We start from the raw sequence: 16,877 nt of genomic DNA on the forward strand, positions 1-16,877 counted from the left end.
AGTTTAACTTGCTGTACAATGCAATTTCTGTTAGTTGACACGTCCCTCATTGCAACGTTTAGTTTTTAATTATGGTATTATTTATAATGTTCAAAGCTTGTGATGACATTCATAAGCAGTGAAAGCATTTATAGAGTTGGTTAGGGAATATGAAATTGTGAAGAATGCACCATACCGGTACCCACAGTTTAGCAATAGCCTAACTCCTTGGTTCAAGTCCCGGGAAATAAATCGGATCATAATATCTACAGTGTAACCAGATGGAGAATGTGAACGAAATATATAACGTCGTTAAGCTCTTGCTTCTATTTCCCAAATTTAAATCACAAATTATTCTGAGTCATGAAATATGTAATGCCCAACTCTTCGCAACTAGCTAAATATAGGCCTATTACTCGTACATTGATCTTAATGCGATGGGAGCTTAAGAGTTTTAGTAACGGATTATGCCCAGAAATTGTTAAACAAACATCCATTCATTAAAATTTAAGTTTCGCAAATTTAAGTGCAATATTAATCATCACATCTTAGACAAAGTTACTAATAAACACTGTATTAAGAATTTACTTTGTGCACGTATGGAGCAATAATTTTACACAAAGCAAACGTTAACATATTTATTTGAATTACACATACTAGCAAATAGTATTCATATTTAGTTACACTCTGACTATTAAGAAGGATTTATATTTAAGGAAACATGGAAGACAAGTACCACATGAAGCGAAAATGTAACCAATCGGGATGTGAATTAATTACAATATTTAATAAGATCAATCTGTTCAATTACAAATTATGACGGTTAATATTCCCGCTTAAATGTTAATTACCTCATCCTTATTCCACATATGAAATTGTTACTCAAGTGCAAACAATTTCAGTTTATTTTAGAGCCAGTTAGTGTGAATCAAACACAGTGATTACGAGATCTTTTAATATGAAGCAGTCAGTTTAATAGATTAATACACGGAATTAGTCTATATTAAAAACTATTTCTCGGAAATTACAAGAAATAAAAACATCAAGTGCTTAAAACAAATGAGTACATTCTCCAGTTATTAATTAAATCATCAGATGAATAATATTATACTGTCGATTACTATTACTATACTGCATCTTCCCCAAATAGTCTTATAATGAGAAGATTCAAACTCATTCTTATAGTTACTTTCAAGCTTAAATCAACGTCAAGTGTAAACTGCTTAGATGCCATGTAAGCACTGCGCTGTGCTGAGAACACCAAGCGGAGGTAAGAATTGTGGTTCGTTTATTCATGTGCCTTCATTAAATCGTGAATGGCAAATGTAATTCCAATACAAATAATTGAAAATTAGCTTGAATCGTGTTTTAGTCAATTTCTAATACGAAACAACACAAAAAATCTGTAGATCAGTGATGACCAACTCCTGCCCTTCGTGCAAGAGCACCCTACGCTGCACACGAGCAGATCCAAAGACACTGGAGGAGTAGACAGGCTACTGTAGCCACTCCTTCCTATCAGGCTACACATACTCTATTCTGTACTGTGTGAGAATATTATGTACTGTCATTAGTTACATAAATAAAATAGCATGGCACCTAATATTATATTTGTGGATGATATATCCAAATACATTGAGAAACTGTTAACACATGTAATTACCAATCTTTATTGCAGATATTAATGTATAGGCTATGGCATAATTGTAATTGCATCACATGATATACACAGTCTTGTTACCTGGATTACTAAATAATTTTGCATTGCATATTAAAAATGCAGCTTCATAGGTTTTCATAGAACATCTATACAACCAAATGTTCAATACAGTATGAATTCTGAAAATTTCACCTGTGTTTTTTTCTAGTAAACATCTAGATTTAATCTTTACATATAATTTAAAATTTCAAAACCACATTAAAGAGATCGTAGATGAAAGTATATGGGCAACCAAAATTTATTTTTCGTAATTCCTAAGATATTTTAAGGATTACATGTTTAGCAATTACTTTATATGCCTAAGGTTTAATTTGTAGAAATTTTGAATTTTTAAATTGTGTGGTCACATGTAGCCCAAATAAAATAATATTATTTACTGTATATGGAAAAAATAATAAGAAACATTTCCTTCAATATGTTTTTTAAGAAATTAAATAACCTATGGTAAATGTGCTTTAAATATGTATTGACATTACTTATAAAGGAATTCAATTATGTAGGCCTAACTGCAATATTGGTGGCGCAACATTTATTAATTTTATACAATTAGACTACAGCATATTGCCATTTTAAAATCAACAGTATTGACATTAAAATGCTCACTTTTAATACAAATGTATTACTTACTTGCTTATGGCTTTTAAGGAACCCGGAGGTTCATTGCCGCTCTCACATAAGCCCGCTCTGTGCAGGATTAATCCAGTCTCTATCATCATATCTACCTCCCTTAAATCCATATTAATATTATCCTCCCATCTATTCTCGGCCTCCCCAAAGGTCTTTTTCCCAACTAACACTCCATATGCATTTCTGAATTCGCCCAGCATATTTAATTCCCTATCTTCTGGATTTTTGGCTCATCGTTACAGCGTAGTCTACAGAAAACTGTTGTGAGCTTCTGTACACACCATTTGATTAATATTTATATTATAATTTGTAATTTTAAGCAGGCAGAATTAATGGGTTTGTGCCCTTTGTTTTGTGTTATACAGCACAATTTGGCATAATTGTGCCAACTGTAAGTTGAATTTATTCCTGTTGTTGGCAGTATAAATAAATAAAATCTTTGCAGTGTTCAGTCTGTTATAATAATCTAGGCTATACATAAAGTTTACATTAATTCTTTTCGTACTTTACCTTAATTGGTTAATTATATGAAACCTACTGCAATATAAGGCTTAAATGTTAATTGGAAATTGATCATGAGCATTCAGACTCCAAACCGGCTTCAAGTTGTCGCATGGCAAATGTTTTCTCTTATCCCTCCAATATCTTTGGACTCATACTCACGGCTTGCTGCGGATAAGCAATAGTATTCTGATTTGCAGCAATATTTAATTAGCCTAACGATTATTCTGAATACGAATTTTAAATTCGAAAACGAGATCTGTAAGTGATTTATACATTATCAAAATATAAGTAAGCATTACTGAGTATTCGGAATTGTTTAAATAAAGTGCAACTGAAATACGAGTGTATTTAGTCTACAATATTTCATTGTCTAATGTAAACGTCGATATTGGCATTTATATCCCACAACATTATCATTACTTGTGAATTGAATTTAAAATTCAGTTTGTGTATTAACATGAAACAGTAAGAGTGATTGCAAATACTTAAAAACCACTATTATTATTTTTACAATTATAGTTGTTATTATACTTCTTATTCTTCTTCATAGTTTTATATTTTAAAGTTACTTATAACGTAAATATTTCAAATTATATTCTAGGGTGAGTTTAGTTTTGTGATTATATTCAACTTGCAGATCGTTTGCAATGTAGAACATGTACACGCTCCGAATATCTTAACGTTACGTTTGAGTTCCATAATAATTTCAAACTAAATAAAATCATTCCATAAAATTAATATTTTACATTATGCATTGCTCATGAAGTGTTGGAAAATTCCAGGGAAATGGTCATACATGTAATTACAGATGCAGTGTCAATCTCAAGTAACATACCTTATAACGATATAAACCACAAACACAGTAGGGTGAAGAAAGACAAACAAAGTGAACTGGAACTTAATTTAAATTAAACAAACAAGTAAATTACAACATAAATAGCTTAGATACATTCGTGAAGTTCTTGGGCATTCTTGAAAACCTCTATCCTTCTTTTATTGTAGGCCTACTTGGGTACACAGTTTGGAGTTTACTAGCATTTGCACTTACAACGTTGACTGTGTACAAATGACTTTGATGCTCAAATACAATATCTATTTCTTAGTAGTTCACTCTTTATACAAATGTTAACTGAAATTTGCAAAACTTCAGGGCATCTACAATGAATTACGGCTCGCGCTATCTTGTTAACAGCCTTTCCAATCCTTCTGGGAAAGCATCGTTAGCACTGTTGATAACGATGACTTTCGTATGACTATATTCCCTATGAGAGATTGGATTCTTATGCGCAGAAATAGTTTTTTAAAAAGTTATTTGGGGAAAAACTATCTTCCGAACGTTAGTTATCCAATTACGACATCTCTGCTCTTGGATATTGCGTTCTGTATTTACAGCTTCAATATAATTTTGAAGTAAGAATGACATATTCCTTGTTTAGTCAATAATTAGTGATATTATTTTTATTTTGTTTCTCCACATATATTACCCTTCAATCATCAGATTTTGCATTGAAAGATATTCTCATAAAGCTTTTATCTAATGGGATTCGGCTGTCGACGCTGTACTATGAGTGTTCACATTCAACCACTAAGTGCAAAACGCATTTTGTGTTGAAACAATCAGTGCGTGAATTTGAAAACGAATTTCAGGAAATATGCTCTGGCTGTAATGTTCCAAGTTACAAAACATTCCACGATCAGATGACTAAATGTCAGAAGATAGGAAATTATCAAGCTAAGACAACTGAAAAGAGCATATGTTCCCCATCGAAGAATTCTTTTGGATTATATTCTACAGGGACATCATTTTATTTTTACTAACATTTTTAATATTAACCCGTCTATACCTTTAGAGAACCGGAAACACCGCTTGCTCCCCCCTCCAAGACTGGAGTTCGATGATACTGGCGTAAAACACAAATCACTCTACTAGGTATAGGAAGGAAGAAAAGTAGTTCATCCATTTACGTAAACTAGGAAATATCGCGATTTTGAGTTTGATAATTTTCATTAGGTTTTTCTTTAATCAAAGTACAGTACTGTATTAAGAATAAGTGTTTTTACTCACGAAGTGAGTTATCCATGCGAACGTATTCATTATGCAGTGTATATTATACTGTCTACAGCACATTAGCGTACAATATAGAGAAAGAAGTTAATTTGAAAAATAATCATAATATGAATATTTAAACACAATTTTGAAAATGGTGGCCGTTCATTTCGATACAGGCTTCAGTTCTTTTGTGCATATTATCGCACTATAGACTATTGCATCTAATTCCAATTGCCAGTTTCGTCCTTCGTACTAGTAACTCATGTTGATTACTTAACGAGGCCCTTTTATTTAAGTTAAATTAAACAGCTGTATAATATTATGTAAACTTCCAATTCCTAAGAGAAATTAATGTTTTCAGAAAAGAGCTAAGGCAGCCCAGCTATTACAGAGGGGCGAGCAGAAGCAGGTGGGGGAAATCGGGATGCGACGTAGGCAAACGGACAGTACCTGTGCGAAAATATGGTTCAATATTGAAAGCTCTTTCGTCACTGGAAAACGCGAACATATTTCTGGAACGTACTATACTCAGTAACTCAGTACTGCTTACTATCTGCGGTCTTGGTTCTGTGTGGAGTTGGAACTTCCTTAGTAGAAGGGGTGGGAGTGAAGTACATTAAAAAACTCAGGTACAATAAAAATTGAAGTAAAAATAAAATAATGTCCCTGTACATTACCTGAAATCTGCTTAGTTGTGTTTGGAGTAAATATCATGTTTCTGTGAGAAGTTCTGTACATTTTTCACATTACCTTGTTGCAAAGCTCCGATAACTTGTGATGATAATAGATTTTGAGCCCTATAGCAAAGTTTCAGTAAACTACTATTAAATTAATTTTCATCATTAGCTACCTAATTCAATTTAATAATTATTATTTATATAAAGTATTGCATATAGATTGAATTGAATCATATTAGCTCATAAATCAAGCCCCTGCAGGTTCGTGTAGGCTTTATCTCAAATTAAATAGACATATACTAGTCGTTAAACTTTAACTCAAGGTTACTGCTGTAGAATCTTTAGTATTTTGTAAATATTCTTAATTTAAGTATGTATGTCATTATTTTATTGATTAAGGCTGGTTGAGTGGAAGAGAAGGCCTTATGGCCTTAACTCTGTTAGCGAAAATAGGACATTCTACAATATTAAAATGGGCGCAAATAGCCATTAGTAGCTGACGCGCCCTTTTAAACCCCACTAACTACAATATTAAATCATTTTAAAAACTTATAACTGTGATAGTCACTTCAGGAAATTTTGCATTTCTCTGTTGGCGAGAAAACTGTGATGGATTATAAATTTGTCTCTTTATGCCAGAATTCTGCTGTCACAGCAAATATAGTTTATATTTTCATACAATTAATAAAGTATTTGATCATAGGACTGCTAGAAATAATGTTCTGCACCTCTATCACAGGTGGGTTTTAGAAGGCATGAGTATAAAGAAATTCATGTACTTTGGAAGAAATAAAAAATATCATACGGAAAGACAGTACCTCTATTTTTCAAAGAGAAGTGCACGAGAAAGCTCACCGGTAGAATATAGATAAGTTTTGTTGTTGCAGGTAAATCGTGTCATGGTTTGTTGGTCCTAATGAATTAAAAGAAAATACAGGAAGAGTTTGAAGTTATTCAAGAAGAAAGAGCGAATTTTATCTAAAGACGTACACTCTCTTTATCACAATTTTGTCAGTTCTCGTATACTATCATTGTTCTGTCAGCCAAAGAATAACTTAAGTGTCATGTGGAAAGGCGACTACAGACATAATTAAAATTACTTGCGAGTGGATCTTGAGAGCTGTTCCGACTCCAGACATTCGCTAACTCAACAATAATGAAGCAATACATAATCCCAAATTAATCTGTGCAATATCGGTATCGGTACCGTGCTCATAGGTTAGAACCTGGCACAGATAGGATGTTGGGAGCAGGTAATCATTTTTCCTGCACAATACAGCCATGAAAATTGCCAATTTTTCTGAAAGGTTGTATTATGCCTGTTGTATTTATTTTATAATGCCAACTAAATATATGAAGCTTGAGAGGGAGCTTACTTTGTAAGTTCCAAGATATTCAGCAACACCGATACAAATAGACAAGACACTTATTCTACCCAATAAGACAAGCAATGACCGCACAACAGTTTCCAACGCTGGGGAGAGCTAAAGTGGAAAAAGTCGTTGTTGATTTTATCGACACACTTCTACGTCCAACAAGAACTAACCCGTCCTGTGAGGAAATATCCTATAGGATTTTGAAGTACTTAGCGGAAGAGATTGACTATGGCCAGAAAACAGAAATTTAGACTTTAAAGTATTTATAGAACTGTGTACCTCTCATTTAAATTTGGAATTACTTTACGAAATCCAAGTCACTCCTTCGCTTAGGACCTATGTCCCAAAGTTAAAATTGAATGAACACTTCACTAGTCACCACCACGGAGACAGCGGCGAGTTCAGTTATTAACGTACGACATAGTGCACGACGTTTTACCATTCATAATTTACATCTTTGATTTGAATTTCCACGCAATTGGAAGTAAGAGTAGGGCTATGCCATTGTCACCAGTCACAACTTCTGTTAGACAAAATTCAGACAGTTAAGCCCGATAAAAATGAGGCTTACACGAAAACCATCATTTCATTAATTAAAAACGCTACTCATAAATTTTAAAAGCGGTTAATATTAAATAGAACTGAAGAATGCAGGAAAAGATCGTGCTGTATTCACTTCAGGAGAGCAATTTAAAGTCAGCCTTTGGCACGTATGCCTATCATAGCACTTGGGCTGTTTGATTTACAGCATTAGACTACATGGAATCCTACTCCCATTATTGAACAAAAGTTGACGTTGTACATTTTCTCCTGTACTCTTCAATTATGACAGACGATTTTATTTATAAAATTTTTAATGAAATTTTTTCCAGAATCTGTACAGAATCAGAAAAAAATCTGCGAAATGTTCTGAATTTCACGTGTCGTTTATCGATTAAATTCCTTAGAGAAATGTGTGCTGAGAATATTTTCATTTAATCAGGATAGGTTTTAATTTTCATCCTAGAGATCACCATGATATTCAATAGCTCATCTGTACATATTTGTGCCCTACATGTTTCATGTTCTGAGACGTTACTCGCTTCCAAGATAGAGCTGGGGACGGAGCGAGTAGAACTGTTGAGTTACTCGGTTCTATCGGTTTATGTGCTTGGCAGCGGAGCACCGAAGTTACTCGGTTAACCGTAGCCGTTACCGGTCAGTTCAAACATCCAAACAGAGTTCGCGTGTTTTACTTAATTCTAGCACAACAACGTAGGTACTGTTGTATTTAAACATTTTCTGCTGCAGGACAAATTAGTTCCTTATCCCCAAGGCGGGCTGAAAGGCCTCTAATATTGAAGAGGAGTTAATCCTATTATATGACCTGTCAAGTAGACCTAATGAACATCGACAGTCTGAACATATTACTATACATACTAATTTTATTTAGCGTCTGAATGAAATGAAGGTGATAATGCCGGTGAAATGAGTCCAGGGTCCACCACCGAAAGTTACCCAGCATTTGCTCCTAGTGGGTTGAGGAAAAACCCCGGAAAAAACCTCAACCAGGTAACTTGCCCCTACCGGGATTCGAACCCGGGCCACCTGGTTTCGCGACCAGACGTGCTGACCGTTACTGAGATGTTGATAGAGCGTCGTAAAATAACCCAATAAAATAAAATAAAAAATTAAAAAAATCGACTCAATCTATCTAAATTTTAAATCTGCCGCCACAAATTTGTACTCTGTATTGTACTCGGTTCAACCGAGTAATGACGTCACAGTAACTGCTCCGAATCGAACCGGTCCGTCCCCAGCCCTATTCCAAGACTTCTTACTAAAACCATCGCAAATTTACAACACGTTCCAAAGTTTTTGGCCTCTAAGAACTTTTTTCTTTTGTCAATCAATCCCTTCGAATTTTTTTTATGGAAAAAGCTTCCGGAGTAAAGGCAGATTACAGGGTCCACAATTCAAATGGATTGAGTTCTAAATACTTTCAGAGCATTGGAGTATCCTGCATTGCCTTCACAAAACAGAATAAGTGCAGCAATTTGCACCTGCAGGGGCAGAACTATTATTTTGAGGCAAAAGAACGAAATAACTTACATAGGATTGGCATCAACTGCCTGATTTCTTCCATTTCGAAATTAATCCTGGTAGAAGAACGGAAATGAAGCATCTGAGAGTAAGTATCACAACTTTGAACCGTAATGTTTTGTAATTAATATGTATCTTTTGCATTAAAGTGTTTGGACTTCTAAATAATTCTATGGGTGCAATAATCACTGCTACTAATAAGCAATAAATCTTTGAATTACATTAATTTTTATATCTTTGAAAATAAAGCAAGTCTAATGTTGTTTGTCATAATTTTATAACGTAAGGAAGAGGATTCAAAATGCCCAGCAGTGAGAAAGGAAAGGAAAGGAAAAGAAAAGAAAAGAAAGGAAAGGAGCGATCATTTCATGTGCCTGTAGAACAAACTTTCCAGCGAATTAGTAGGTCTTCATCTAATCAGAATAAAAGAAACATTATACTCCATGAATATTGTAAAGTATTTTATTAAATTATACTGCAAATAAACCAGTATTCTGGTACAATGGAATGTGAGACACAAGTCTGCAAATACAAACCATGTTCAATATTCCTATTCTTTACTAATATTTATTTTTTACATTCATCCTATAAGACACATTAGCAGAATAAGTAATTTGAATTTCAAGAACTACACACGGTATAGAGAAAACTGTAAGACCTGCGTACTGTTGGAACACGTATAATCAGGTAGAAAGGAAGAGAAGGCCTAATGGCCTATCTCTACCATGTTAAATAAATAACAAATATTAAAAATACTAATCAAATCAGAAAGTAAGAGTAGCAAAATAAGAAATAAAATATAAGTTAGAATAACTTAAATGGCACAAGACGGTAGTAGTAGTAGTAGTAGTAGTAGTAGTAGTAGTAGTAGTAGTAGTAGTAGTAGTAGTAGTAGTAGTAGTAATAATAATAATAATAATAATAATAATAATAATAATAATAATAATAATACCAATAATAATAAATCAATAGTGATGACAAGAATTTTATAATAAAAGAGCTGTTTTGTAATTTAATAAGTAAGAAAATTTCGGCAATGAAATAACAATTAATAAATAAGAAGTGCATAATCGGGACTTCAATTTCTTGAGAGTTTGTAAACCTGTATCAATTTTATCGATGTTTCTTAGGAATGACATTGTATGCACTTACCAATTCTTAGAGTGCAGTAACTATGATTGCTATTTAAAATATGTGTTGTTGAATTGTGTACTCTCTCATTTTAAATTGTATGCCATGAGATTCCTTGGAAAAACTATTTTTCATATATAAATATTAATCTCAAATGGTTTATTTCAATAAATACATAGAAATGTTTCATAAAACATCATCAATTTAAGCAACGAATTCAGGACATAAGTATAAAAAATGATTTCCATATAAACTTATACCCCATTCGATTCCAAAGTGCAGTGCTCCATGTGCAACGCCTCGTCCTTCTGTCGAATTTACGTTAAACTTTCGCAAACACGTTGTCGGAATATTTCAGTGTTGGTGTCAATTGATTTAAGTTGATCTACAATAAAAAATACAATTCAGTTCCGGAGATCGTACAGGACAGATAATGAATCCTCCATGACCAATTCATTTATTTGGAAATTAGTTACCCAAAAAGTTTCTAAAAACTCGACTGAAATGAGGCGGAACACCATTGTCCATAAATTACGTGCGGCACGCCATCCACACGCCTTCAAATTTATCAATACAACTTATTCGTATCCACAACTTACTGAATTGCTGACTAAACAATGGCGTGGAAAGTTACTTCAGTGTTGTGGAGATTGTTTACACCATTTCTACGATCATTCTCTAACAACGACAATATTGTTGTTGGAACACAAGAATAACTGACATGAGGATAAGTTTATACGACATTACTTTATCTCTTTTTGTCCCTGAATAGAGTCCCATCACTTATATCTATTACTTGACGCGAATTAAGTTTGTTTGTATAATTTTGTCTTCTAATTTTTATCTGAGCTACTTATTCAAATGCGAGTGTAACAAGCGCAGTGCATTATTTCTTATTCTTCACGTACAAAAACAAAACAGATTCAAATCATTCCTGTATTTCGTAATGTTTGTTTTGTGACTACTGTTGTAATCAATACATGAAATATACCTTTAACTCACTCTTAATTAGAGACGAAGATTAAAACGACAAATTGTTAACAGTTGTGTCCCAAACGTGACGAGTTGAATACACAGATATTCTAGTCATCGAGACATTTCCGCTAATGTTGCTTGTTTAAAAATTGCAGAGTAGCCTATATGTCCATGATATAAAATTGTTGTCGAATTCCTGCAACGGGTTACTCGTAATTTAAATCGGAATTAATAATATATAAATTCAACTTGTGCAATGTCTACGTGTTTTAACTATGTATCACAATTACCAGCCTGTCTGTTAAAACACAAAATGCCATTCCTATTTGTATTTGATAGTTAATTTTAGTGGCAAGGTTAAACGTTAGGTTGAAACACGTGGAACTACAAAGAAACAAAACGCAAACTGAAATGGCTGCCATGGAATGGAATGAAATTTCGGGAGAGGGCACTAGGACTCAGCGCTGCGATTTTCACGACCTAATGGGCTAAACATCAAACTAGGCGCATTCCCAAACCCCACTGGCTGACTACACTAAGGTTCGCTGCGTACCCAGGTTTCGAGCAGGCAACCCTCCCTTGTCCCAAGCGACGATCGGGGAATGCTATGGAATAATGACGAAATGGAGAAATATTAACGGAATAATGTACAGTTGTGAAAAGAAAAAGTGGCCGCTCTCTAGAAGCAAAGTTCCCTTCGTGTATCTTCGCTATAACTCGGAGACAGGCGATGTTATATGTTGGACCATGTTGCCTGATATCTACAGCCATAATTAAAGTATTCTGTGTGTTACTTGACAGCGTAGTGGTAGCGTTCCGGCCTGGTATTCGTAAGGTCCTGCGTTCTTTTCATAGTCTTTTTTGTTTTTTTAGATAGAGAGAGAAAATATACATAATTGCTCCCCTCTCTTTTATAATTATTTTAGGAATTAACATCAGGTTCATGAATGTATTATGCCATGACTTTATCAGTATTTATTATGACATTATGACTGCAAATGGAAAGAAAAAAAAAGATTTCATTCTCAAGAAAAATATCTTTCGTGGCAAAAACAAAACAAACTTACTGGCGTCTGCCTTAGAAAATTGAAACAATTAAGCGTTCAAAAAACAAAACAAAAAGCCACGATTCAATATATTTAGTCTATCTTCCCCAAATCTCGATCACATCTTGCAGTCGAGTGGGCATGGAATCGACTAGAGTCTTTTCAAATAGCGACTGTTCTCAGCCACGACATTCCAAGCATCCTGGACATATATAAGTGTTTTGCCCATGGGCAGGTCTTTCACTGCAAACCCAGCATTCTCCAATCTTTCTTATTTTCTGCCTTCCTCTTAGTCTCCGCACATGATCCACATATCTTAATGTCGTCTATTATTTGATATCTTCTTCTGCTCCGAAATCTTCTCCCGTTCACCATTCCTTCCAGTGCATCCTTCAGTAGGCAGTTTCTTCTCAACCAATGACCTAACCGATTCCTTTTTCTCTTTCTAATCAGTTTCTGCATCATTCTTTCTTGATCTACTTTTTCCAACACAACTTCCTTTCTTATTCTGTCTGTCCACTTCACACGCTCCATTCTTCTCCACATTCATGTTTCAAATGCTTCTATTCGTTTCTCTTTATTTCGTCGTAATGTCCATGTTTCTTCCATATGCAGTGCCACACTCCACACAAAGCACTTCACTAGTCTCTTCCTTAGTTCTTTTTCCAGAAGCCCTTACAAGATGCTCTTTTTCCTATTAAAAGCTTCCTTTGCTCATGTTTGCAGTTTTTCTTGAGAAGGATAAATGCGGTAACTTCCCGTTGCTTTCCGCACACTACTGTCTCTTTCGTACCTTAATAGATCCCAGGGGGCCCAAGCGTGGAGGTGAAGAGAGTGGATTTGTCTAATTGGGCCCTCCAGACTTCACCGAAATTCACCGCAAGGGTTAAATATTAGTTCTATCAGGATTTTAGACCCGATCAGATACCGGGAAATCCCAATTCGTCTTTGCTCCCCGCATCCTGGACGAGCTTCTATAAATCATCAGAAAATCTTGGAGGGCGATTGGGCCAATTTTTCCGCAAATGTTTCTATATTTGTGCCCTCGTATTTCAGTCGGAAGAACGTCGGAATTAAGATGTCAACGTCTCAGGTTCGATTCCTCGTCACTCCTTTTCATTTTATTGTGTTTCAAGATAGTATAATGTAATATTTTATAAAAAGAAAAAATTAACACCAGTATTATGCAACTGTATTGTTCTAAACCTAATATTAAATTTACGTTATTCATGTCGCTAAAGAACGATAACAGAATAACTTGAATATTATTTATATCGCTAAAGAACGATAACAGAATATAAATAACATGAATATCATGTATACAGGATCACTAAAGGAAGATAACAGAATATAAATGATAAATGTCGGTTTGTTTAATTAATATAATATATATAATTAATTATTTAAATAAAATAACCTACTTTACAAGGAAAAATGGTTATTTATATATAAAATACAGAATATTTATGTCGCGAAAGAACAATAACAGAATATAAATGACTTGAATATTATTTTTGACGTTAAGAACGAACATAGAATATAAATGATAACTTGAATATTATTTATATCGCTTAAGAACGATAACACATTATATATGATAACTTGAATTTTATTTATATTGCTAAAGAACGATAACATAATACCAATGATAACTTGAATATTATTTATATCACAAAAGAACGATAACAGAATATAAATTATAATTTGAATATTATTTATATCGTTAAAGAGCTATAACAGAATACAAATGATAATTTGAATATTATTTATATCGCTAAAGAACGATAACAGAATACAAATGATAACTTGAATATTGTTTATATAGCTAAAGAACGATAACAGAATATAAATTATAATTTGAATATTGTTTATATCGTTAAAGAACGATAACAATATAAATGATAACTTGAATATCATTTATGTCGTTAAAGAACGATAACAGAATACAAATGATGACTTGAATATTATTTATATCCCTAAGGAACGATAATTCTGTTATAAGAGAATATAAAAAATTATAACTTCAATATTATTTATAAAGCTAAAAGAAACGATAACAAAATATAAATAAGTTGAATATTATTTATATTGATAAAGAACGATAACAGAATATAAATGGTAACTTGAATATTATTTATAACGCTAAGGAACGATAACAGAATATAAATTATAATTTGAATATTATTTATATCGCTAAAGAACGATTGAAAATGAAATGGAAACTTGAACAAGGCCCGAACTCACAACCTTCAAATCATTAAGCTAGCACTCTACCGCTGGTCGACGAGACGCAGACATAGACTAATTCCATAGTTCCGAAACTGCTTCTACAAGCATATGCATCGTGTAACATCGCCGTGACCCGAAGTGGACTTAGAAAATATTCGCTGTTCACGAGTGCGGTCACTTTTTTTTTTGACAACTGTAGACCTACATGCCTAATATGGGGAAACGGGAGACCCCGAGAAAAGACCTTGTCCTCCCAAAGAGTCACTATAGCTTTTTTAATGAAAAATCTCAGGCCTGACCGGAACTCGAACCCGGACCGTGTGCGTGACAGGCTGAAGATTTGACCCCTGCAGGGGATATGGTTGCCACGATTCTAGTTTTATTATTGAGAACAAAAATTAGAATTTCAAATTAATTCCTTATATGAAAATGTTCTCTAATAAATACTGTGTGCTGTAAAATATTTAATGAAATGTGGCCAAAACTTAAAATGTAATGTAAGCGCGATACCCTTTTCTCAATGTACAGAATATTATCTGAGAACACCGTAGCATAATAGAATGCAAAAATGATTAAATTCGACACAGGAAATGTCACCGTAATATCAGCGGTTACGGAAATATGAAGGTTAATTGCCAGCAATCCAATAAGGAGAAAGAACCCGACGCACACTTCGGGATTGTAGTGTGCAGTGATGCACCGCGACAATCAGGCGATTCCTCGGCCACATCTCTCTCTCACCGCTCCCCACTCACGATCCCCAAACAACTCCACAGTTAAATAAGCAATAAGGAAATGCATTTGACTTGTGGAAGAAATAGTAACACGTGGCATTAGATATGTCAGCTGTGCGGCACGACATGTTTAGAATCTGGATTCTCACTAGCAGAAATTTAATGGAAATTTGTACACAAGTGTTTGTATTATGATAGTGGAAGAAAAATGTTACATATAAATATTTTTTCAGTTTGTGCCCTTTATATTAAAGTTTTCTTCACGTGTGCGTTAAATGTTACAACTGAAGTTGAATTACGCATGTGTGACAAAGACGAGTGAAAATTATACATAGACTACTGCAGATCTATACAGGGTGGTTCGCGAGGAGTCAGCCACTGAGGAAAAACTGTCATATAAACAGAGTTACCCTAATTCGAAGTTGTTAAAAATACCTTTTTTCTTTAGTTTTAAGGATAAGAATAGAGAACGAACTATTCATAAGTATACTTTCTTTAATAGGCCAGTATTCTGAAGCTAGAAATGTGTTGTTAATTCCTTAAGCCTACTTGTTTTCTACAGTTTTCTTTTTCTTCCAATTTTTTTCACTAAAAATTACATTATTCCTACACACTTATTACAACAATTGTTACAGATCACACTACTTCTAACAACTTGATTCTTTACAGTTCAATTTTGTGTCCTGATGTACAGTCTTGAAGAGTTAACAAGAATGACGTGATTTGTTAGAATTCTTGTGATAAGTGCATAAGAAAAATGTAATTTTGTAGTTGAAAATTGAAAGAAATTTCTGTACGAAGCTACTATGGAATTAACAACACATTTTTAGTTTCAGAATACTAGCTAATTAGAGAAATTATTATACTTCCGAGTAGCACAGATATACCTTCCGTACTCTGGGCTCATATCTGCATTATACGCAACGAACGACATCCCCGAAGTGAGGTCAATAAAATGTGAGCACTAATGCTGCACTGGCTACAACAGAAACGCAATACGAACATTTCCAACAATTACTCTAGGTTCTTGTAGAAGCGCAAGCTGTAGTGGAATTAATGGCAACAAAGTAATGAAGTTAGTTTGTCGTGGAAGTGGATTCAACCGGTGTTATTCTGTGTGCTGTCTCTGGTTCGCACCTCACGTCAGTTTGGAGGTGGGTTATTTGCATGTGATTGATTTACAACATGTCACAAATTATCTTACTTTCCAGTGCTATTATTGCAAACTGGAATAATTGTGTGTATTAATGTTCAAATACTAACTTATCTACATAACTAAAATATCAATAAGAACAACTGAAAATATTGCAGACTTCATATTATATCCAAAAATTTAATTACGTACGTGACAATTATTATTAAACAATTTCGCCATAATAAGAAACTTTCGACATGGAATACTCCACATTAAACCTTTCAATGCGGATTCATTCCAGTTACGATAAGGCGAATGAAAAGGAATAAACGAAATCACGTATTTCTCTGATTTTGTAAAACGAAAAAAATGATAAGGTGATGTCCTCGTCTACTTCGCCGGAAAGCAAGGCTTGCACCTCTCATACCTGGTAGCGCTGGCCGCAGCAGCGCCCGCAGCAGGCGTGCAGAAGCCCCGGGTGGCTCGCCGCGGAGTGCGCGGGACTGGCGAGAGGCGACGGAGACCCCGGGCGCTTGGGCTGCCCGTTGTACGGCACCTCCATTTCCACAAACTCTCGGTCCTGCAACCACATCATTCCGCCATCCGGTCACA

General features: G+C 34.3%; 1 protein-coding gene across 5 annotated transcripts in view; it reads right to left on the reverse strand.

Moving 5' to 3' along the window:
• Shal (Potassium voltage-gated channel protein Shal) overlaps positions 1–16,877 on the reverse strand; it is a 270,375-nt gene that overhangs the window by 30,950 nt on the left and 222,548 nt on the right. For all 5 annotated transcript variants that reach the window (XM_069836761.1, XM_069836762.1, XM_069836760.1 and 2 more), the window contains exon 4: positions 16,693–16,845. In XM_069836761.1, coding sequence (XP_069692862.1) covers positions 16,693–16,845 — 153 coding nt within the window. The remainder of the gene's footprint in view (positions 1–16,692; positions 16,846–16,877) is intronic.

The sequence above is a fragment of the Periplaneta americana genome, chromosome 10 (genome assembly GCF_040183065.1).
Source record: "Periplaneta americana isolate PAMFEO1 chromosome 10, P.americana_PAMFEO1_priV1, whole genome shotgun sequence".
Taxonomy (NCBI): Eukaryota; Metazoa; Arthropoda; class Insecta; order Blattodea; family Blattidae; genus Periplaneta; species Periplaneta americana.